A 24,501-nucleotide genomic window follows, 5' to 3' on the forward strand; every position below is an offset into this window, starting at 1 on the left:
TCCCATCCAAACTCTGTTAACAGCCGGTGACTTTTCCAATGACGCACTAGACCAAGTGAGGATCCAAAATGTGTATCGTCAGCAGGAATCTAAATTCTACCGATCATCGTGTGCTGACCATATGACAAACTTGTACGCGTCCTGAAATGGCCAAACTGACGGATGTCACGTGATGTCCTTTTCCACGCAACCTGTCGTGCCCAACGAATCGCACGCAGTGTCACCGAATAGACCACAAATTTATTGTGATTCATGCACTGCACTAAACTATGGTGCGAGTCCATATCTCTGACCGAAACTATCATCGTACACGGTGGCATCGATCTGACATAACCTGAGGCACCGCAAAGAACAATACTCGGATCGCATCCATTCCTTACAGCTAACTCACAATCTTCTCCTCGTTCCTGGTGCCCGCAGAGGTTTATGAGCCTTTTAATCTGATCAAAAACATTCACAAAGCTGATCCGTCCCGAAACAATTCCACATGCACATTTTCAGCAAATAGAACCAACAGTGTTCCTCAGGCAGGCATCTATGTACACAGAAAATCAAGATATTCAATTCGGTGTCCATCAACGGTCAGCAATGCAGCTGGACGACCTGAACCTCCCGTCCGCTTCAGGCTCGCACCAATAATAGGCTGTGCAAGTCTGGAAGCAGTGCCATAAGAACGATTTTCGTTTGAACAGTCCAGTGGCTACAAAGCTGGCAGGTTATCGGTGTATCCTAGCAACCGTTCGGTCCCACAGAGCATCGTCTGTTATGACGCCAATCGTAGCATCGATCGAATCGTGGACACCTTTTCGGTGCTAGAGTTATTCGCGGTTCAGACTAGATACGTGCATGTAACTGATGCAAACGATTCTTCACGAACAGTACGGGAGCGCATAAGCAAAACACAGCTGGGATAATTTAACTTTGTTAACGTCACTTCTGGAGCAGATTTGTAGCGAACAGCGTTCGGGCCTAAACTGAGACAAATATGTCACCGATAACCTGACTAAAATGTCTTCCGGTTGTTCGCAGCGATCGGCAGAATTTTGAGAGCATCGCACTGAAGATATAATCGTAATGCCTAGAAGTTCACGTTCCCAAGTCAAAGATTCGAGATAAGTTGACCGACTGAGCATCGTCACTTTATCCTCTCGACCTTAACCGTCCATCCCCCCATAAACGCTGAAGCCATTACTAACCCTCCGAATTACTGTTGTTTCGTACTTCCGACCAGGAACCAATGGAAATAAAAGAGGGGACTTGAAATATACGCATGGTTTCCAGCGTCCACATTGAGCTGATCGAAAACTATACACTAATTCGACGCCGCAGAATTTCGAGGATAATTATCTCCAGTTGACATTATACCAATAACACATAATATGAAACACCCCCTATCCCGGCTCGGCGCGTAAGGTCACGTCTACGGATAATTTTCCTGCGTTACGGCAGTATTGCTCTCAACTATCCGTTCGAGTGGCGAGTGTGGATAGACATATTGTCGCAAATGCTCGTAGGCAAATCGGTGGCCACATGCGATGTTGCATACCAGCCGAAAATAGGTGGGCAGCTGACGCGAAAACAGCAAAACGAAACACAAGCAGCGTTTCGAACAAAAGCAAGTCAAAGGGTTCGGTACGGGATCAGAGGTTAGATCAGAAATAGTCTAATCAGAATATTCTGCGAAATCAATTGTTTGTTTTTGTTACTTATTTGTATTTGACTGTGTTTGTGATCGCACGTGTTTCCTCTGCGTCACCATACTCAAAAACAGGTCGCACGGGAGCAGCTACGGAAAGAATCCGTTCCAACAGACCGTCGTCACGTGCAGAGAAATCAGCGAAAGATAAAAACATTTGTAGGACGTTGTGGGGTGAAATGTTTAAAATCTAACGAACAAGGTCGACTTCTGGTAGACCAATACCCGTTGAACAGAGAGCACAAAAATATAAGAATAGACGTCAGTGAGTGTGAGTAGCAAACTCCAGTTGACAGAGAAGGGGCAGTTGTGAATGAATTGCAAGATCACAGTGAATGAGTAAGAACCAAAGCACGACAGGAGATCGGTCCGTGTGAATCTGAATTAGAAAGTTGTCCGAATGCACGGACGAATCCCGCTAGAATCGAAAGACTGGCAACCAGCCACTCATCTACTCAGCGATTTTGCAACACTGGATGACTAGTCTGAAGATGGCGCATGGACTCCCTGTAAATGGTTCAATCTACTGCTGTACATGTCGTTAAGATCTTCGGTCAATCTATCGGGAGACAGCCAAACGCTTGAAGGAACGAAAGACCCGAGTGGTTTTAACAGGATGGGGCTCAACGACGCAGACAATAGTAACCATATAGTGCTTGTCAATGGAACGAAGATACTGGGAAGAGAATGAAAACAGGTGTAACTGGAAGGTAAACAGTATGAAACAGTGATAGCCGTGAAAATAGCATCACTAATTATTTCACTTATTTTTCACGCGGTTATCCTGACGGGCAGCAGTAGTTTTGTTATCAGTCGATAAACAAGAGTGGATGGAAAAATCCAGCTAATTCCGATCCAGTGGGCGCTTGCGCCTCAAGCACACAAGAAACAGCGACTGTTGAACGGGAAGCTGCCGAAGACGCAGTATGTCTGGACTGCGTACGAGTGCTAGACCATGTTGCATGTGTGTTGCTGGTTGTAGTGATCAGGGATGCTGATTGGGGCGAAGCGGTGGTAGATGGGAACAGAGATGAGGGTGGTCCACGCGAGTGAGGATTCGCGGAACCGGTTAGGCTAGTAGGTCGAAGTAACCCAGAAGAGGTCGTACTTGGGGATGTTGTGATGGCTGATGCACGGTTATTCAACTGGGGTTGACTGCGGGATCCAAGTGAAACTAGGGCAGAAGGTGGTATATAGATGGAAGTTGAGATAACGGAACTGTGGGTATCACCAGTCAATCGGGTGATCCTGACAGATGGATCCTCCGCAGTATCCGCCGTCCCAAGAGACTGCGAATCAGCCGAAGATGGATTCTGACGGGTTGTACGTGAAATAACTAATGTCCGCACTGGTGAAGTGCGCCGGAAGTTGGCAGTGTATGCAACGGTTGAGGTTCGTTGCTGATTCAAAACGTCTGAAGGATCAGAACTGCGCCTAGCTGGAAACGAATTATTTCCTATCGGGGTCCGCTGAGGATGGCGGGGAGATGAAAGACGGTCAACAGGCTGTAGACTGGTTCTAGTCCCTTCGCTTCCACTGACGCCAATGCCTGAATCACCGGTTTGGCCAGATGCCCCACCATCACTACCCATTAGAGAAGTTTCCAGAAATGCAAGGGCTGTATCAAGAACGGGACAGGCTGGTTGGTTGAGGTGGACTGTAGAGAACAGAAGAAAAACAGGCTCATGGTGATTAGCGAAATACACTCATTTGCAAACTAATTAAGCTTTGCGAGAGACCCACCTGGAACCCAGTTGAATCTCTCGTTTGTGGCTTCCAGGCGAACTTATACGATCATTGTAAGCAGTGTTTCTAGCGCAGTTCCAAATAAATAAGTCAATAAAACCTCATCTGAGTTGCTAAATTCGGTAGGTGAAGTACTCCAATAATGCACAACACTGCACACTAGAATACTTTGCAACTTGAAGCTGCTCAACATTTGTTTTCGAACGTGAAGTATTAGCATTGCCTTTTATACTACGCATCCAAACACCAACAGGTATACTTGTGAAAAGCTGGTATTCTGCAAAGAATTGAAAGAAATTGGAAATGTTGGATGAAGTGTTCTGTGCTCTCCGGGTAGATAAACTGAATAAAGCGACCAAATGGCTTTCCTGGGAATGGTCTTTCCAGATATGTGCAACCGGAATACAGAGGTAACTTGGCGTACGACAGGTCAAATCCACAAGGAAAGATAACCCACTCTCGTCCATCCGTCGGCCGTGTGTTAGCCGTTGTTTCATGTGCTCTACTCCATCAGGTCTGCGAAAAAGTTGATATTTTGAAATCAATTAAGTTGTTCAAACTATTTCCATGTGAACGGTTGACCGCCTTCATTCACAATATAAGAAAGAGAAATTCCATACAATCTGATTGGCAGCATTACGGAACTGATAGACGATAGTGAGAAAACAAACGAGAAAACATGGTCTTACACATTATTGCACTATTGACAGCATCTGCCAAACGCTCTCGGTGAATTGGACCCAAAAACTTCCTGAATGGACTTGTATAGGGGTCCTGATAGGCGATCAGTCCGAATGCACCCTGGACGACGGATGGAAAGCAAGTAGTAAACGGAATGAGAACTGGGTGACCAAGGCTTGCAGTTAAGTAAAACTCCAAGAAAAAGTTGAACAAGATGTTAGACCTTCAGAAAGCTATTTATCTCAGACGTTTCTGCAACTGCACACATATAAAGCCACAAAGAATTCGTTGTCTCAAAAATAGAAAGGACCACAGAACCGGCGCTTTGAGGAAATACTCTTAAGTTCTACAGCATCAGACACATCAGAACGAAATTAACCATTTCCTACAGTGCACACAGGTCTGATAAGATTGGAACCTTTCACGGTTCCGAGCGGACCATATGAAATCCAGCCAGCAAATCAGCAACTGCGCCCTTCCAATGTAGCAAGCGCGATGAGTAAAACATGGGACACTGGGCCAAGAAGTGTCATCTTTTTGGCCAGAAATCACATCCATAACCTATAAGATGCGTGTAAATCGATGGGCTGGATGACAGGCTGTAGTATATGAGAATAGGGTATCACATGATGGTGCGGCTGTCCATCGAAAAGCACACAGTAGCCTACTCCAGCTATAAGCTGAAAGTATGCTTGTCATACTTTAAGTTAGATCAAATTGCTGCCTACGTTCAAAGGGAAAAGCGTGTTTTCGGAACATTGAAAAACCTCTACTTTTATAGTGTAACCAGTGAATATACTCCCTAAGGACTAACCTAATTCCAAAATCAACTTAATGTGCCACCGCTGAAATAGGCGCATTAGTAAATTACATTGGTGTTGACGAGAACCTCAACTGCATCTTCCGTTTGTGATATAGTCCCACTGAATGTGGGACACAGACGAGGGATTCAAGCGATTCAGGTGAGTCTCCCATCACTGTCTATTTGGTTTGCAAATGAGCGCATTTTGCCAATTGTGTACTATTTTGGGGTTAGTTAGGACATATGAGTGACGGAAACTCAGAGAATGCTGGCCTGGTAAGCTCATGAAGAGTCAAACCGGCTGCCGAAGAGCCTTCCACAACCTTATGAGTACTGTACTGTGTCAAGAAAGTTAACGTCATTCATAAGAGAAGGAATGTGAAGTGCAACCCGTATACTGTTCAATCTCCCGCAGTGCTGGAATTCAACATGCCGACATTAACACTACGTGGGAGCGCCTTCTTTTGAAAGTACCGGTTGGAACGAGTCGACACAATGTGAATGAATTTATTAATGATATGGATGGGTAAAAGGTGTCGCAAAAAGTAAAACTGCACTAATGAAAATACGCCACACCACTCACTGAAACAACTGAGACAGCTAAACACGGTAAACCATAGTACGTGATGGTGTTGAATGGCAGTCAACCAGCAGCGAGAAATTAATGATGCCTCCGGATGAGCCCATTTAAAACACCTCGGTACAACTGGCTTGAATTCACTCTGTGGTATTGATTTACACAGAGATGTAACTGAATTTAAACCACTACTTATGCTGCAAAATTAGTACAATGAACGAAAAACTACGTACGGCCATAAACAGTTCGAGAAACAGACCACAGGTGTGGACATGTCGGCAAACTAACAGTTGCGCCAAGTGATGAAATACGCAGACTGAATTTTCGAAGTCCGGTGTAACCGGTAAAAATGATTGCAAGGTAGGAAGAGGCTTTGTGGGTGAAAAAGCTTTCGAACAAGGTCGGTTGAATAGTGGAGCGAAAGAAAATCTCATTGAAGCAATGACACCAGCACATTAAGGGGTACGCGATAGGATGAATTCGACTTGGCAATCACTTGATACAACATCGGAAAGGAGACTCACGCTTAGTAGCTGCAGCTGACTGTCTGTAATTGCATTACGACATTGCAGCTCCAAAGCAGTGGCACGCAACATTCGGCCGTATTCGACCAGATAAATCACATCTTTTGTTGACCAGCAGGAAGAAAGAACGAGGCAGGAAGAATTGTCGTTCGAAGAACCGTTGGTTTTGTTACTGTCTGGCTTGTCCTTTTGGTCCTCGATTTCAGAATTGAGTTCCTGTGATTTGTTAGGGGTAGCTGAGTGAGAAAATGCAGGTGAGGGTTCCGTCGGACTGGGTGTCGAAACAGCGCCATTAGTAAAGGTGGAAACTCGAATGTTTGTCCCATTACTCATTGACGGCTCGCGAGAGCAGTGGTAAGAATTGCCTACGGGGTGACGAGTCCCATTTTCGGATTCATTGGTGGGAGCTGGTGGGTCGGCTGATGGTGACACAACAGAGCTGTCACGAGATTTTCCACGGCGTATGATATTGATACACTTTGGACGGCCGTTGCCGAGCCGTTGTTCGGTGCCGGTCAAGTCTAGCAGACCGACAGCAGCGCCGATACTGTCAAGGCCACGTTCCAACTCAGGTGGCCCACAGACGGGAAGGCACACACCTCCGAGCACTCTTGTGGTATGTTTGTGGCCCTCTGAAATCCGATGAGAACCCGGGACTACTCGGTTTATAACCTAAAGCAGTAAAAGTAGGGGGTGTCAAAAACAACACAGTTAATATACAAAATATTGTCGGAAAACATATCAGATGACCTACAATAGATTGGCGTGTAAACGGTCTCCTTGGACGCATATCAACACCAACATGATATCCGAAAAGAATGCACACCACCGGTTTGGATTTCTTCAAAGCGGGAGTGGGACAAGTCTACACATTGAGCAGGATAATAGTCAAAACTAGCACGTTCTCATCAGTGAAGTACAGGCGAATACGCAGTACGTGAAAAGAAAAAAAACGAGTGTATACAATCTGCCTCAATCCAATGGAGAAATAATTTGCTTTAAGACCAAACAGAAACGTGTTGACAACAGACAGATTGTTTCGCTAAGTGTGACGTTGGTTGTTGACGTTCCATCCTAATCAGACCTCATCACCTGCAAACAGGTTGTATTATTCGGAAGCCGTAACGCGGTGCTGTGCTACATTATGCAGCAGCAAACACTACCTACCAAGATATAGAAGCTTCAGATGAATTCAACGAACCACAAATCTGCTGTGATTATTCCATTGCTTAGCTAACAAATATACTCTTTCCTCAAATATTAGCCTAGATGAACAACAAGACTCTGAACACATGTCCAGAGTCTGGCGGTTAGGCGTTTGTTTTCTAATGTGTGCTGATCATGAGGCATTGTAGGTTCAAAACAGTTCGCATCACCGCTATTAAACGGTTGAAATCATGACCATGAGCGCGTAGTCCAGTATGTAGGAAGCATGTATCGATTGAGACTTCATTCCAATAAGATCATAACAAAGCCTATACGCAGCACGGAGGCGACTCCCGGGAATGTGCGCATTCCTGTACAATTCCAGTCGATGCGATTTGGTGCACGCGCATACAGAACAGTTCGAATATATGTAGTGAACTAGCTGACATAACGCTTAAGTAACATAACGAGCTTAACATCTCGAAGCTGGAGAATTTACGCAATAGGACTCTTATGCCAAGATCTGTCCACAAGCCAAAGACTATGAATTACGTACAGTCACCGCTCTTCCAAAGGATCACCCACAGGACCGACCAAAAGGGAGTTCCACTATAACTTGCTACATTCCAGTAGTTGAAAATACACTTCTAATGACTAGCTGTCAGTGCCAGTTCACGAATACAGGCTTACATGTCCAAATTCGTTACCATTTTAGTTAAAACCGGTTGTTTCATGGGTTGCTTCCAGCACAAAGTATCTGGTCTGGCTGGGGAGAAGAGGAACTCACATGCGTAGAGTGCCTCCGTCGATCAACGGTTGTAGGCGGAGTTGTCACAGAGCAATTACGAAGCGGTTCGTCGGGGTAGCACTGATGGTGAAGAGGATAGACGGGAAGTGGTGTGGTGTCATTGAGTGAAGCACGGCGTTCCAAATGTGCTGGCGCGTCTAGCCGCAGACGGATAGGGGCCTGGCAACTCGAAGGACTATGCTCATGCTGATGATGTTGAGATTGAACAACTCGCGGCGTTGGTAACAGGCGCGATTGTCGGGATGGTTGCTGTTCACAGCCGTTGAATCCATTTACTATTGGCTCGGGTGAAGACTCCAACGAACTGGAGGGCTTTGGGCGCTTCTGAGCACCGATGCGTGAAGAAGCATCTGTGATGTTCAAGGCTGGTTGAGAGTTATGTCGGTGGACTGGGGAGTAAGACTGTTGGGTGGGAACCGAAGCAGAGTCAGGATTCTTTCCTGAGGCACATGAGGAGTCGGCTTGGTTACACATCTGTATGGTGGAAAGAAACGGATTCCACTAGAGATGATAAATACAAACACGTACGTACTAGTAACTTCCAGTACATTAAAGCCTGAAATCATATGTGCATGCGTAGCTCGCATGCTTAAAAGAACCCAAGATGAAAGCATGTCACATGCTTTCAACTCGGAGGCATATCCAGCTAACAAAAGCGTAAGCTACCGCCATCGTACGTACACACGTAGGACAAAGATTTTCAATTACACCTGATGGGAAACGATAGACCGTTACTATCTACACGCCCGACCTGGCTGGATAAAACTGCGTCCCTATGCATCTGCTAATAAACAATGGCAAAACCGAAGACAGAAACATAGGCGAGAATTCGCTAACCGGATCCACAGAGATCATTTCCCGTAAAAAAAGTAGCAGTAGTTTTTTTCAGTGAGACTGTATTGAAAAAAGACGTGAGACCAAACCAAGTCAGCTAATGAAGCCAGCACCCACAAATGCGACCTGAACGGACTGTACGGAGCTTCGTAACAGACCACCTCACTGATGCAGATCAGAAAACGCCTGTATGTGACCAAACAACCGTTGTTTACAGTATAGAGACATACTTCGGGGATAGACGTTAGTCAAGACAAAGCAAACTGGGCTGATGAACAAGAAACCTGAGTACCACTTTGCCATGAGTGGTGTCATATCGGCGAGCAGCCCTTAATTAAATAACTTAGTACGGAGTAGCAACACAGAATCAAACCACTGTAAGATGGTTGGAAGTGCAAAAGGATTGGCAAGAAATTAGGTATAGCTTCGGATCAAACGCATTTGGGAGAGAGAAAAAGTCCCACGTATCCAAATGGTATTTTCGCCGAACATAACCTTTACTTGGGACAAAAATAAAGTAGCAATCGCGCAGCTAACGAAGACATTATTGTGAGTCCCAAGAATAAGGTTACAAAATTCAGTCTCATTCCCAAAATCTTTTAAGGCTACTCAGCACGTGCTCAGATTGTGGATGGATAGGTGAACTTCACGGATAGTTGGAGGGAAAATATGCGGACAAGCCAATCGCAGGCCCCAGTGATATTACTAAAAGTACAGAGAGAAAAGGGCCTAGACCACACATTAGTACCAACTAGGCATGGCTTCCAGCAGAACTTACAACCTCAGTCAACTCACAGAGGTGACCCGAGCTCACGCAAGAGATAAACCCAGGAAAACTTCATGAAGAAACTTCCACATTTGCAACCGAATGTAAATGGTGTCCCGTAAAGAAAGAATATCCGATAACTATTGAGACCAATCTGTAAAGCAAGGATGCAAAAATCGTCCCGATCAGGAGACCATCATGAAGTCTCCTAGAATGTAACCCAACATCAAGCAGTGATAAATCGTTCTTCAAGGTCGTGGGGTGAAGCGAACGCGCACCAGAATGCTACCAGAGGGAACTTCCCAACACACTGAAAACACCTGCACCCATTTCGAGCACGTTTCAGTGTCCCTCTTCCTTTTTACAAAGTTAGATTTATAGTCAGCTGTATTAATCCGGCAGACTTATGCCAAGTTGTTTCGATCCAAACCTAAATGTAGCAAGAGACATAATGACTACCAGATGAGACAACCCGGGCAAATGGTACAGCGAATTCGTAAAGATGAATTAAATTCTATATAATGCTAAAAGTTCACACCCCATGGTGCCTCACTAATCACATTCTGACATCTGGTGCAAACCAACGTAGATCTATCTGGTGTTTCAATTCAATCCCCATTACAAGGTGAGATACAGGTATCCTTACTTTCTTGACAGTGTTTAATCATTTTAGGCCCTGCTGAGAAGATATGATGAAGAAATATATATTGGCCTATAATTCAGAATGAATCAAAGTGCAATCACAAAGAATAAAGCAGTGCTGGGGTAAAGTGTCGGACAAAAAACCGTCAAGTGACTTCAAGGTCAGAAAGCATAATCATTAGTGGGAACACATGTGGGAGAGCTTTTACCAGAAAGCTGGTCACATGCAGAACCCCTATTGCCGATTCGTTAGGCTCTGAAATTTAACTGTTTGTTTCAAAGACGTAACCATCAACTAGACAAATAACTTTTATCTAATCCAATAAAACTGAGCTGGGTTAATCTAGTACATCCTAGAGGCACACCTGTGAAGAGAAGTCATTCCCACAACAGCGTTCTCTGTCAGACATTAATTAGTGTGACTATCCGAAGAAAGGCTACCCTATGGCAAGGTCAAAATAAAAACCGTTCAGCTGTAGTACTCTTCCGGTACCTAGCGGCCATGCCACCCGAAGGAAGCACGAGGGCTGGGATACTGCCAGGTTGGCCAAGCCTAGGCAGGGGAAGTCGAGAGGCGGAAGTGGGATTCGAACCACGGACCTTCCGGTCAGTAAATTCGCGTTCTTACCGCTTGGGCCGTCTCGCCCCAAGGTCGAAATAAGGTTCACTGTGAATCGGGTTTATTCCCGTGGATGATTCGGTCATCCTCTAACCGCAATTTCTCATAAGGGTGAACAGCTCGTTCACATTAACTTAGCGGTTACTGGACAATGTACCCCACAGGGCAGTGCTGTGCAGGACTGCAGGATCGAAAAACAGGCGGTTCTGAATGGCGTACATACCGCAGAATGGTTCGGTGGAAATCATTTGCGGGTTAGAGACTAGCAGTTTTATGACCTCACAGTCGTTTCACATCTAATTTCACGTCGAAAACATTGCTGTTAAATATTCATTTTCTGTCTCGCAGGTTCGCATGAAGTTTGGCCTCTTACTTGTTGATTTCCCGAACTGGTAAGAAGGCTGTAAGAAGAGCTATTATGAGCCCCTATGCAACACCACTCCGTTTGATGTGATTGAAAAAAACAAAGTACACGGACACCGCCAGGTCACCAAAGTGTTAGGGCCCAGCTGATCTATCACACATGCATCGAGCTTTGCACATCACGCATGTGATTTGTGCCGTGTAAATGATACCTAAATGAGTCTATCCAGTTGAACGACCTTGATTACGTGAAACAACTTTGACAATCTTGAAACAAGCGAAAAAACGATCTCAAGCAACTGAAACGTTGGTGCGGCCTGGATGAAAGTAGTTTATTTTCACAACGCGTAATTAGAATTTTTTTAAAGCAAGACAGTTCTGCGACCGTCAACTGACGAGATGTGAAGTATTCTAGCACGAGTGAGAGGTTGCAGGGACTTCTCTTCAGGGAAACCTGCTCAAGAAGGTCACTTGTACAATACCCACGGTATCCACCAAGCCTCTAATGTATAATAATAAACATAAATAAGCGCTTAGCTGCAACAACTTTTCGATGCCTAGCTGTCATGCCACTGGATGGAATCACCTAGGCTGAAGTTGCCAAATCCTAGACAGGGGAGACGTTGAGATGCCGGGGTTGTGTTCGAACCACGAATCTTCCGGGCAGTAATTTTGCGTCTTAGCCAATGAGCTGTCTCGAGCCTTTACCATAAAGCGGTTCCTCCTCGAGAAAGCAGTTCATCTTATAGCCTTGTGAACTATCCACAGCGACTATCTCTGTTTAAGGAACACTGTAACTAGTTGAATGAGTATGGCACGCGTATACACACACAGAACTCGATGAAACTGTCTTGTCAATCTCAGGAAATAAAACTGTTTCATTTACCAATATGGTAAATCAAAACCTCGAAATCAGCTCGACGTCATGAATAGAGCGCGCATAACAGACTCGTTGTGCAGGTTCCAGGGGGATAAAGTAGATACGTTTTGCAAAATCCTGGCAAAATGAATTGACGGTTACTGTGTGACGGGACCCAGAATCATAAGCGATGAGAGGAATCAAACTCAATGCTTTATTTCGAACCTAACACATCCTGCTACGACCAACAGGGAACTGAAAATTGTTCGACAGGGTCCAAGCGCCGAGGCGCTATTTGGACCGAACGTTCTGATTGACGGGTCCGTCGACCAACAGGACCACAACACATCGTAGTATGAAGCAGCAAGTAGACCAGTTACACTGGTCAGAGGTCAATATGTTTGTCCGCTCATGAGTGACGGTGCGCCAAAGTGCACTAGTAGACAGTGTGTGCTAATGCGCTCACACCATATGCTTAGACGGACCACTGACAAACTCTAACGGGAGCCAAACTCAAGTCCAATGCTTTTAGCTTTCGTAGGGACTAACTAGAAGAAGAACGGGATTGATGTGAATGTTAACTCAGGCTCAGCTAGAACACCATTAGGATCTTGAAAGTCATGATAAGAATAGATGTAGGTACCCTAAACCTTCATGAATTCCACGGGTATCTTCACTCGCCCGGAATAATCCAAAAGTTCATATGTGCTAAAGGACAATCGCAGCATCATTATTCGACAATATGTTCAAATCTGGAATCACAACCCATCAGCAAAACATTAAGAGAATAAACCTTAGAACTCACAAGATTTATAAAATGATGACATCGTAAAACGAAACCGATTGAAGGATCCTGTTCCATAAGCGCCTTGAAATGTGTTTCCAATTGTTCTAGTGCGGAGAGATAGTCACCACGACGTATGGTATCACGCAAATGACGCCGTCGTAACAACAGTTCCGTTGGTTCTGGCCACTGTAGTAAATCTTCTTCCTTTGTATTCGGTGTGCTGCAATTAAACTGGAATGGGGTCGTAACTGGTGATGAAAGAGAGCGGGAGGATTCAAGGGCGGGCGTTTGAATAGATGACGCCGGAGACAACGGAGAAACGTCCGCTGGCTTTTGTTCAGTTGGCTTTCCTGTTACGGGTGTGGATTTACGATCCCCGTTGGTTAGGAACAAATCGCTCGGTCTTCGTGGAGGCTCAGGAATTGTTGTTTGCGAAACCCATCCACCCAAAGCACTAGCTGAATCTAAATAACCATTATGCAGTAGGTATGCAGCGACCAATCTGACAGAAGAGACAAGCATATGTACACGATTGTAGCCACATATGGTGAAAGAAGCAAGATGTTGCACAAGGATGGGTCACAAAGTTTACAAACCATCAAAATTAAGCACAGCAAGTTCGTTTGCAAAGAATTTTCCTAAATTTCACGCAAGTTTGCAATTGCCTAAAATTAGGAACATTTCTGCGCTATGCAGCGAGCATATTATTCGAACTTTAATTAAACTCAGAAATGTACTTCACATACAAACAAGAGGACTTTCCACATACCAATTTTACTGAGTACACGCAGTTCTAAAAGCTTTCACAACCATGAAAACGCTGGAGGTGGCATGGTACAACTGAAAAATGATAGATTTTCTCTGCGAGATGTTATCGTATGAGTCAGAAAACGACTCCACCATCATCATCGACAGCATACCATCAATGTCCAATACCGTATAACCATCACTTACGTTTGTGAAGAAAGCAATAGAAGTGGACAGGGTACTTAGTGCTAGCTTACTTAAGTCATTCTTAGATGCCTACACCTCCAGACACTCATTTAGGCAGTCTAGAGAGAAACTGACAAGAAAGCCACTGACATCCAGTAGCGGCTATATCTTGCAGTATCCAACCAGGCGCAGTAGGACTAAGGCGATCCCCATCCTGGAAGGTGAGTAGCACCGACAACACCCAGGCTTTTCCTAACCTCCTTCATACCCCTGTGTTAGCTCAGAAGTTGGCCACCTTTCTGCTTCCGCCACTTTGAACTGGGCACGGAAAACATTACATTCTTCGGCAAACGGTGGTTTGGTATGCACGATACATGGCCCAACCATCACAGCTTCTGATAACGACGTCGCCAGCTGAATGGAAAACTGCCACGCAAATAACAATCATCGTAAAGCTGCAGAGTCCTGACCGACTTTGGGGAGATGATGGATTACGACAATGCGTTCACGTTATTTGAAAGCATGAAAGAGTGAGTATCAAAGGCATCGCGATGCAAGTGATGTAGGAAGCCAGACCGGTGTATTCTGCCGGTCTCTCTGTGCACCATAAACAGTATTAGGCTACAGGTTCGTGAATTACATCACTTTCTACGCATGAAACGCATCGTAATTCACGCACTAGCCTGTTCTATAGATGGAAACGCCTGTGATGTTGTTGTAAAACCTAGTAATGCGCAGCAATTCAAACTATAAAAAGTGTACAGTAAAAATATGCAGTTCAAGAGGATGTATATAACACCAGACGCATGTGAAGCGGCTACTGCGAAAGTACTAAAGTCACCCATGAATCTTTCGAGTTAAAAACACAAGGAACATCCTCATGAAGCATGCGATAGTGCTGCCATTTCAAGACATTCCCGTACAATGAACGGTCTGATCAAAGTTATCCAGGTCGAATGAAACGAATGTCCACTGAAAATACTCCATTCGTTCAATCAGATGAATTAGGTGGTAAAACGATTGCTTCTAAAATAGACTGCGCACAGTCAACAACAAAAGATGAGATGATGTCTGGGAAGTTGCATCAACAACAATCAAACAAGGTCCCCTGTGAATACAGACCAGACGTTCACTTTCCCCGTCACCTGTGAAGAATCAGATGACAGAGCAGTGGTGGAGGTCGCAACGGCGAATTCCAGTTGCCTTGTGCACGTGAATTAAATACACACGAAAACCTTGAAACTGGTTGCCGGAACAGCCGAAATTGTGGGATGAACAGACTGTGTATGTATGGTCACGTGACCTGAAGCTGCTGTTGTCGCCCTGGTACGTGTGCGCTTGTGACCTAAACCCAAGTCGGATTCCGTACAGACGGCATATCAACAGAGATCCATGTGATATTCGTGATTCCTTGCAACATCCTGAACGAAAAAGTAACGACGCCGGTGAGCGGAAAAAAAACAGTCGAATGATCGCGACGGCTACGTTTTCTGAACTGGGAACGGTCGGTAGACAAGAGAACTGTCTAGTTTCCCAGACTCACCTTTCGTTGAGAATCAAGTGGTGTCGAACCGAACGGTGATAACGTCTACCACGTCAGTCCTGTAGCGAAAATACGTCCATAGTTGAGGCTAGGTTGATCAATTTTCCTATGCCCAAATGCCCCGTTTCTTGGATACACACAAAACCCGACGATGCAGAGGTGGCCGTATTTAACAAAAGATGAAGCTCTTCGATGTTGATACCTATTAATTCTAACCAGCACAAACGACTGTCCGAACTCTTGGTTGCCTCCCAAATATAGGATATTCCGAATAAGGCAAAAACTCTATGACCTCAGATCTGTTAGGTTTTACGGAAGGACACCTGGTGACTGAATGTTTACCTTCATGAAGAAGACATTCGTTAGCGAAGGGGTCACTGGTAGGGGTAGTGGCTGGTCGTGCGTTTGTCCGCTGAACTCGGACGTCAATCGAAGTGTGCTGTTGTGTGCGTTACCGACGCAACGCACCATTCCGCTACACTCAACAACGCACTACTACGCCACCAGCTTGGCGACGAAACGTTGGCAACCCAATTACGGCAACCTCCAAGAGAGAAAATTGAAGGAGAAAGGAGTGTTTGGCGACTCCTGTGGAGTACGCTGTCCTCAGAGGCGTCAGTCTGTATCCGAAATCACCCCGAATACCAACTCACGCACAATTCAAAAAGCCAAGAGGTGGTGGTATGGTAAGTATGTTACAATCAGAGCAAACGGAAGCACTATTCGATTGTAGCTCGACACGGCTTCCGATATTGCGATCATTTCCCGGCGCATTTGGAGAAAGATCGGATCACAGGAACCCAGACCGACAATGATCACTGCCAGAAATGCTTCAGGTGGTAAGCTTCAACTAGTCGTTCAGCTGTAACACCCTTCCGGTGCCTAGCTGCCATGTTACCCGAAGGAGACACGAGGGCTGGGATACTGCCAGGTTGCCCAAACCTAGACAGGGGAAGTCCAGAGGCAGAGGTCGGGTTCGGTCAGTAAATTCGCGCTCCAACCATTTGAGCCATCTCGCCACCGCTTCAACTAGTTGGTGAATTTGATTGTAAGATGGATATAGCAGCTTAGTCTCCTGGGCATAGACTGGATCGATCGCTTGCATCTTCCAACACTGCCGATCGATAACTTATGTTCATCAACACCAACAGCAGGGAAGCCAACATTCCGGTCTGGAAACCGTGTGCTTGTCAGGGACTATCGCCCAGGGCACCGAAGATAGACTGTTGGAGTCGTCCTCAAAAGAATCGTCCAGGTGATTTACAGCGTCCAGGTGGGTTTATTGATATGAAAATGACATGTCAATCAATTACGGACGACTGTGCGCCCGATCTCAAAGGCGGAAGAACACTTACTGGATCTCAACCTGCTGCTTGAAACCTTTGATCTCCCAAGACCAGCACCTATAGCCGCTGCCTCGCATGTGCCACCCAACACGGATCGATTGCTGCAACCGAGACGAAGTACTGGTCGTGCTAGAAAACTGGTGGAACCTTCACAACTTCCGCGTCGACAATCTTATGTTGAACGGCCAAGAAGGGGAGGTATCAGGAAGGTCGGATTCCTCAAAGCAAGCACTGAATGCCCGAAATCTACTGAGACTATCAGCTTCGCTAGATGTTGACCAGACAGACAACATGCAGTGCTACCCAGACAGCGCGAGTCAGCGTTGACCGAGGTCAGACAACGCCCGCGCAACATGCAGCGCGTCGCAGCCTTGTACGAAAGCCAGGCCGCGTGCGTCAGCACTGGACCCAGTTCAGACAGTGCCCTCCAATAAATAGCCTGAGACAGCTGTACTTTCGCACTCGCGCTCTCTCATTCGCTTGTTCGAAATATAGCTGTTGGGTTCTCTTCTGTGAGCATTTTTTCCGCAACAGGCACTGGAGTGGGTCAGAAGCCAGATAAAACAGATTGGCGAATCAGCAGATATAACAGCAATGCACTTTAGCAACATGCTTGAAAGCATCAATTAGTGAACCCTGTCGTATCAGAATACACCAATCCCAGTTCACTGACTTTGGAAACGAAATATAAAACGTATCAATTGATCTTGACAAATGCACTCATTCGCGTGCCAACTGGGCTTTCCTGGGAGACTCTATTGAATATCTCGTTTATGATGCTGCTCAAGTAGAACATGAGATTGACGGAACTCGGGGACTGCACCTACTGAACCCCAAGAAGTGGGAAACCGGTCGTGGGATGTCGAAGTTCTCAGCAATGTTACGAGTAGTTTCCTTTATGAAAATATCAATTGATCTTTCAGCTCCGAAACCCTTTCGCTGCCATACCATCCGAAGGAAGCACGCAGACTGAGACACTACCATGTTGTCCAAGCCTAGACAGGAGTAGTCGAGACCCAGAGATTGGGCTCGAACCACAAACATTACGGTCATTAAGTTAGCACCTTCACCTCTGAGCTATCTCAGGAAATTATCGCTCATATTTATTCTACTAGAATTTCATGAGTTACTGAGCCATTTACACGGGATTATTATAGGACTGTTGCGTCAAAGTCTAATTAGACACACTGAAACGTAAAGAAGCTGATAAGACCAACATTGTACCATATGTATCAGCCTTCAGCTGCCGTGCAGATTTTACGAGCCCACTAGGCACGGAGGTGGAACTGCGGTTAGGATTAGCACACTCGAAGCGCCAATGCCTTCGTATTGCGCTGCACCTTGACGTAGCAATGACAGCAGCATCATGCACGAGAATACTGATAAACATTACGAAGCCTCGGGTACCATTATCCAGGCCTGACCGAAAAATACCTGTTTATGTTGCAGTAACTCAGTGGCGATTGGTTGCATATTTAACTAGTACCTGGCTTGAATAAAATCGAACTTGCCCTATTAAAGGGTGTCCAAGCAAAACATGAGAAACGCGTTTTTTGTAAATACCAGTTTTGTGTTTTTTTTTAAGAACATTGTGTCCGGTTGGTAAGATCCGCAGGCAAAATTCTACGGTATTATATGTACGAATGTCATGTCGTTCCAAGTAACCAATCGACGCTAGTTTTTTTTGTATGCCTCAGCGTAGACCTTTCGTTACACACGCAGGCGTTATCCACGGTTAGGACGGACCTTCTCTGAACATATAGCCTATTTCCTTCAAAATATTCAAACAGTCCATGGAGACAGATATGGCCAACACATATTCACACAAACGTAGACTACGTCATGCGTCTACCATGTATATTTCGCAGTGAAGGTCACAGATTAGCATACATTCGGTGCCGGTTGATGGCAGCATACAGAAAAGTGGTCGAATTTCGGTATAAACACATTCGGATGCGGGTTGTTTTCAACTAAGGTGGTCATCAAAGATCAGGAATTGGCAAGTCGTTGTTGAAGTATTATTGAGAAAAAAACAGGAATGTCTATCGAACGATATCCCGACTATCATAACCGTCGCAACAAACAGCAGTGTAGATAATCGACACTTCGCTGCCGTACGATCGTATCCACTCATCATGAAGCAACAAAATGACAGAACGGAATACAGGTTTCCAGTATAAGTCCCCACTTACACTTCCAAACGTTCAAACAGTGCTGACTGAAACTGACACTGTTTCTAGCAATGTCTCCGAACAACGTGAGTAAGGTATCTGCCGACGTTCACGTCCCTCTATCGCGTCATGCGCCGGCCCCTCTTGGTTTGTTCTACTCTGGATCTGGTGGGGGATAACCACCTTCTCAGTAAGCGATAACTCGACACGTGCATATAGAACCGGGACACCGCAGCTTGTAGTACTAGATGCATTTCCAGAACGAAACACCTTCTGCGACACCAATCACGCTCGTTTGTTGATCGCATGTTGAGTTACAAAGTGACTAAACTGGAGGACATAAATAATTTGCGTCCCAGTAGCGGGACTGTGCTATATTCAGTGGATGTGAGAAAAATAGAGAGGAAACCGCTTGCTTACAGATATCATTGGGACACAACCCTGAATCCAAAAGCGTTTCGGTAATGTGTGCAGAAACTTACTTCCGCATAGTCACATGTGCTAACTGGTCGTTACACTTTCGATCCACAGCGGCACTGATTACCACGGCGCGTTCACGTGCAATATACTGCCCAATGTCGAACGAGAATTTCTGCTGACCGAAGTTCGCACTCACGTGACATTTGGAACAAGCGATGGCCACGCATGGATAAACGGGATAGGGCTGAAGGAGTGTAGAGGGAGTAGAAAGGGGAACATTTGACAAAACTGTTGCGGCGGGAAGCAGCACAGATGGTAAAAGTGCAGGTGCAATGATCGTTCGCCCTACGCTGACAAAGTTGCTGTTCATGTACGCGTAGAAGGTACGTGCCGAACGGACAAGCGAGCGGATCACACTTACCGGAGTAGGTTACAAATGTGGTAAAAGTTTACAGTAGATAACTAGATGGGGAACGAAAGTGAAATACCAAATCTTTGCAGCTTGGTCATTTTGTCTGAAACAGTTGATATTGACTAGGTGACACTGAAAGCCCATGAAGTTGGAAAGTAGTGTGTTGATTGAATAGCAATAAGGGCTGTTATTCTTGAGATGAGAAGAAACGGATGGTCTTGGTATCATAACTGACCGAGCAATGATTGACATACAATGCTTAACGGATCCTGCCAGAGAAGCTTGACAAATGGTGCCCTGATAGAATGAATGATGGACAGTACTGTCGCTATCCGCTGTGGGTTAGGTATAGTTTCGACACCCAACAGGGTGGATTCAATCAAAGAATGAGGTGGTAATACCGCTCGTACTCAATGGAGGCCACACTCGGAAGTATCTGGAATCATAGTTGTATATGTGCAATTCATGGAATACCACAAACTGTTTCTGCAAAGTACAGTTTCAGGTTTCAGAGCCTCTGCAGTATATGAAAACGGATCCCTTGGAAGCCTGGAGGCAAATACGTAGGCCCGTACAAAGAACGAAAAACAGACACACACATGGTGAATAACATAAAAACAATGTCGTTTCAATTGAATTGCAGTATCGATCACATGCACCTGTTTAACTCCACCCACCGACAGTTAGTCACACAATGCGACAAACTAACTTCTGAGATGGACAGGGTGTGACAAAACAGATACTCCTACTGCTAAGCAGGTGTGCGCCCCCCTAAGAGGTAACAGTGATTCTGATAGCAGCAACGGAGTGGCACATACTACCTACAAAATATCATATTTGAGGGAACAAATCGATTCGGCAGTTCTCAGGAAATCAGTCATGTAACAAGAACCCATAATGTTGAGCATCAATGGGAATTCAAGTAGCCAATCCAACCGTAGCTCATGTATTACAGCTGGTGTTCAGCTCGGATCCCGAAAATTGTATACTCAAGTTCAATCTCATGAATACTAAATGAAATAAGCTTTTTTTCCGAAATATGCTGAAACAGCGTTGCATGAGAACATTCTATAGCCAAAGTTGGGATTGTGTTTAAGAAGAGAGACGACAGTTTCACGTTTGCAGACAACACTGGACACTGGCACAATTGCGCAGGTTGGTGTCTATGTGTAATCAAACATATCTTTCTTTGCTGCAACGCAGCATGTGAGTTTACGGCGCGTGGAGGTTCGGTCGGGAAGATACGAGAATTGATTGGTCTAGGTGACAAGAGATTAATCAGAAACAGGGAAATGGTCCTAAAGATTGTCAAATTGTTCTGACGATACGAATTACGCACGATCTGCAGTTAACAATATGGGGCACAGGCGGCTGATCCGGAAACTCTGAAACGACTGATTTTGGTTAAAATGTTGAGGACTGCCAAGTTACCCATTAGTTCCTATTCTGAAACCTGTTTTGTTTTACACATGCAAATTCTCCGATGAAATAAGACGACGTTTGGTTGAACATCTTACCGGTTTTTGTCACTTGCTTCTTAGATTGGGCAGTGTGGTTTACATGATTGGTGACAATCGTGTGGATCTGTGTGTGGGGTTAATCATGCACTGCTTGACATCAGCCGTGTTGATGCAAACGTCAGAACTTTGCGTGACTGAGCCAGTTTGCTGTAGCGACAACAATGGACCACGAGGACAACAAACTTGGGTATGTTTTCGAAAACAAACAAAATTCAGCCTTGGCACGAGGTGACATCTAAAACAACTTCCTTCCATGTCCGGTGACTTAGGCCGTCTACTCCTAACCTGACGGCTCGCTAAACGCAAACCGGGGGAAATGAACTAGGGGAATCCGAATAGAATTCAAATCAAACGACTGATTAGAAAGTACCAGGTCCATCTACACACACGAAGCTCACGTTTCTCGTACCAAGAAATTACTGTGACGAATCATAACTCCGATTTGACTGCCACGAAACAACCGAGGATGATAGTGACTGAGGGTATCAAACAGAAATCAAACTATGGTATACCATTTTCAAACATCATCTCACAACCAACCACGGAAAGGCCGTGGTAATGTCAGTCACATAGAGTCTGCTTATTTGGTCAAATTTATCCTGTGGTATCTCGTACCTACGTGGGACCGATATCCAGCGACAAAGCAGTAACCCAGGTGGGTGCATAATTATTTCAGGTTTTGGTGGTTACGGGAGTTTGTAGAATACATACTCACATAAATCTAGTTTGAACAGTCGTCCTCCTGTCCTGGCGCAAACACATCTCCTTTTATGCTTTTGGTCTAAAAGTAAGTACTGGTATCCAGATCCACATTATCGAATGAAAACCAGTAGCACTTTCCGGCTTCCGCACTCCTACACTGTCACTAGTTCAGGGTTGTCGGATGCCTTTGGTCTGCCGCGTATCAGTCCACCTAAGGCATGTGGCAGTGACCAGTTGAGCAGTTAGGTGAGATTCAAAAACCGGGGTTATCTAATTCATATGTATGTATTCCACTGAATGACCTACAGTGTATCCTACATTGTTTATCGATCCACGCTGTGCTCTGTATTGTATTGGGTAAACTGATAAAGCGTTAAAAAGTAATCCGATCTGTGGTTTGTAGTCGAACGACCCTTTAGCCGAATGGTTAAGCAACGATTCCCGAATGGGCTCAAGCAATTTCGCAATCCAATGACATGCTGCGTAGGAAGCCAAAGACAAATCAATTGTGCATCAAGTAGGAAGGGTGAGTTCAAGAACTTTCTGTAGAATGAATGAAGGTACTCCTAAAAAACAGCTTACCGGAGAGAGGACTGTCTGCATAACTTTAGTTTTGCGTTGCCGTGAGTAATTTTTCTGGATTGTGTTACTACATTACTTTATGCAATGAAGATCATTTGTTTATAGCCAGCACAAACCTTCAACATAGGCCCTCACACCGGCTGACTTGGAGGCCACTAACCATAAACTAACTGTGGGCTCATTTGGATCATCTGGCCATGACCTATCGTTGGAAGGCCTCGGTAAAAGAGTGTCATTCATTTTCGAATACACCTCTTGACTCCGATCATGGCATTGTGCTGGCATCATCATCATCATCATCTAAGACAGCGACACCAGTGTTGCCACTGATGCTTCACTGCCGTGCAACCATAAGGTTTGCCTAGTTATATATATATATATAATTGTATTAAAAACCCTACAGTGAAGAGGAAAAGAGTGGGTGAGGGAGGGGACCTAGCGCTGGCCTATGTCAAGCATACTGAGGCGCCTACACCTCCAACCGCTCAATCGGACAATCTAGAAAGAAACTGACAGCAAGAAGGCCACTGACATCGATTAGCCGCCATTTCTTGCAACGTCTCCAGCCAAGCACAGATGGGGTCACGGGGAAGTCGCGGTCTCATTGACGCCTTTCTGCCAAGTCATGTACTGTCCACCTCGCGGTTTGCACCATCCTGAAGGAGGCACAGAGAACAACACTCGTCTCGGTAGACGGTGTTTCGGCATGCTTAGCACATGACCGAGCCATCGCAGTCGATGATGCTGGATGTTCTCCCGGATTGAGGTGCCTGCAGCACAACCAAATACCCGTTTTCTAATCGCCTCGTTACCGATGCGCTGACGCCACCCACAACCAGCCACGCTTCTGAGGCATCGGTGGTCGAAAACCTGAAAACGCCTCACAGAGGCCCGCAGAGGCCATGTCTCGCACCCATACAACAACACAGCCCTTACTGTAGCCTGGTACACATGACCCTTAAGATCCAGTGAGATCCAGAGAGATGTGCTTCAAGTTGTAAGCAGAAAAGCGAATTCAGTCTATCTGAAAGGTCCAAAACTAGATGACTGACTTTATCACAACTCCTCTATTGCGTTTCTGTAAGTCGTTCCCACTGACGTTTTATGCCTGGAATTTCCGGTCGAGCAGCTTCCAACACATTCGATGTATGGCGTTTGCGTACTCTTGCTAAGTTACATCAGTTTAACTCAGTAGGACTACTATATTCGGATTATTTGGTTCACCCAACAGGATGACACCTATGAGATTGGGTTCTGGTAACAGAATCTTTCCTCTAAGAATGCACTTTTAACATCCTTATTGTCACCGAGACATCTGGTAATGCGACACTGTGCGGACCAGATGGTGAACAGCTACGTGGAAAACGACTGTACAGGGCTACAGCCCAGGTAGGACCATTCTCGCGGGTTCTGGGCAAGTATGTGTTGGCGCGATTTTGTTGCTCGAGCCGCTCATTACAATTATGCACAACCGAACGCTCAGAGGGCAGCAACACCTGAAGCATTACAAAACTCCTGGACCAGAACATTTAGGCCTGACTACCTTCGAAGTTAACTGTGTCCGGCAACAGCATATGTATAAATGGCAACAACTGATACACTGAGTAGAAAGATATTGCAATAATTTTTAGCACATTCACGTACGAACAACGCCATACGTATAAGCGACCCATGATTCTAGTATTCCTGGACTTAAGAGGCGCATTCGACTCGGTTGATCGGTCTGTTATTCTTGAGACGCTTTCCCATCAAGGAATGCCCCGGACTTCCGGATGTGTGAGAGTGTACGGAGAGCTCTCCAAAAGCTTCCGTACACAAAGCGGTGTCCGTCAGAGATGCCCACTCTCCCCATTTCTTTTTAACTTTGTGATTGATGAAATAATGAGACGAACGCTGGAGGGTCTCCAAAACCCTGATATTCAAATAGCCTGTGAAGAAAACCTTGTCGATCTGGAATATGCAGACGACATCGTTCTCATATTCGAAGAGGAGAAGGCGCAAGTATTCTTGGGTGGACTGACG

General features: G+C 45.4%; 3 protein-coding genes across 3 annotated transcripts in view; 1 reads left to right on the plus strand and 2 right to left on the minus strand.

The window, feature by feature from the left end:
* Positions 1-1,290, minus strand: part of T265_00978 (hypothetical protein) — a gene marked incomplete at both ends in the record, with an annotated part of 7,185 nt that extends 5,895 nt beyond the window's left edge. Inside the window, one exon of the mRNA XM_009164893.1 lies at positions 1,197-1,290. Coding sequence (XP_009163157.1) covers positions 1,197-1,290 — 94 coding nt within the window. The remainder of the gene's footprint in view (positions 1-1,196) is intronic.
* A 54-nt stretch (positions 1,291-1,344) lies between these two features.
* T265_00980 (hypothetical protein) overlaps positions 1,345-24,501 on the minus strand; it is a gene marked incomplete at both ends in the record, with an annotated part of 42,151 nt that continues 18,994 nt past the window's right edge. The window contains 6 exons of the mRNA XM_009164895.1: positions 1,345-3,353; positions 3,603-3,719; positions 5,999-6,698; positions 7,960-8,454; positions 12,869-13,352; positions 19,326-19,507. Coding sequence (XP_009163159.1) covers positions 2,506-3,353; positions 3,603-3,719; positions 5,999-6,698; positions 7,960-8,454; positions 12,869-13,352; positions 19,326-19,507 — 2,826 coding nt within the window. The remainder of the gene's footprint in view (positions 3,354-3,602; positions 3,720-5,998; positions 6,699-7,959; positions 8,455-12,868; positions 13,353-19,325; positions 19,508-24,501) is intronic.
* Positions 17,550-22,649, plus strand: T265_00979 (hypothetical protein; the record flags this gene model as incomplete). Its single annotated transcript, XM_009164894.1, has 3 exons — positions 17,550-17,558; positions 17,596-17,728; positions 22,570-22,649. 3 exons carry the CDS (start codon positions 17,550-17,552, stop codon positions 22,647-22,649), a joined length of 222 nt encoding a protein of 73 aa, XP_009163158.1.

The sequence above is a fragment of the Opisthorchis viverrini genome (assembly GCF_000715545.1).
Source record: "Opisthorchis viverrini unplaced genomic scaffold opera_v5_10, whole genome shotgun sequence".
Classification (NCBI taxonomy): domain Eukaryota; kingdom Metazoa; phylum Platyhelminthes; class Trematoda; order Opisthorchiida; family Opisthorchiidae; genus Opisthorchis; species Opisthorchis viverrini.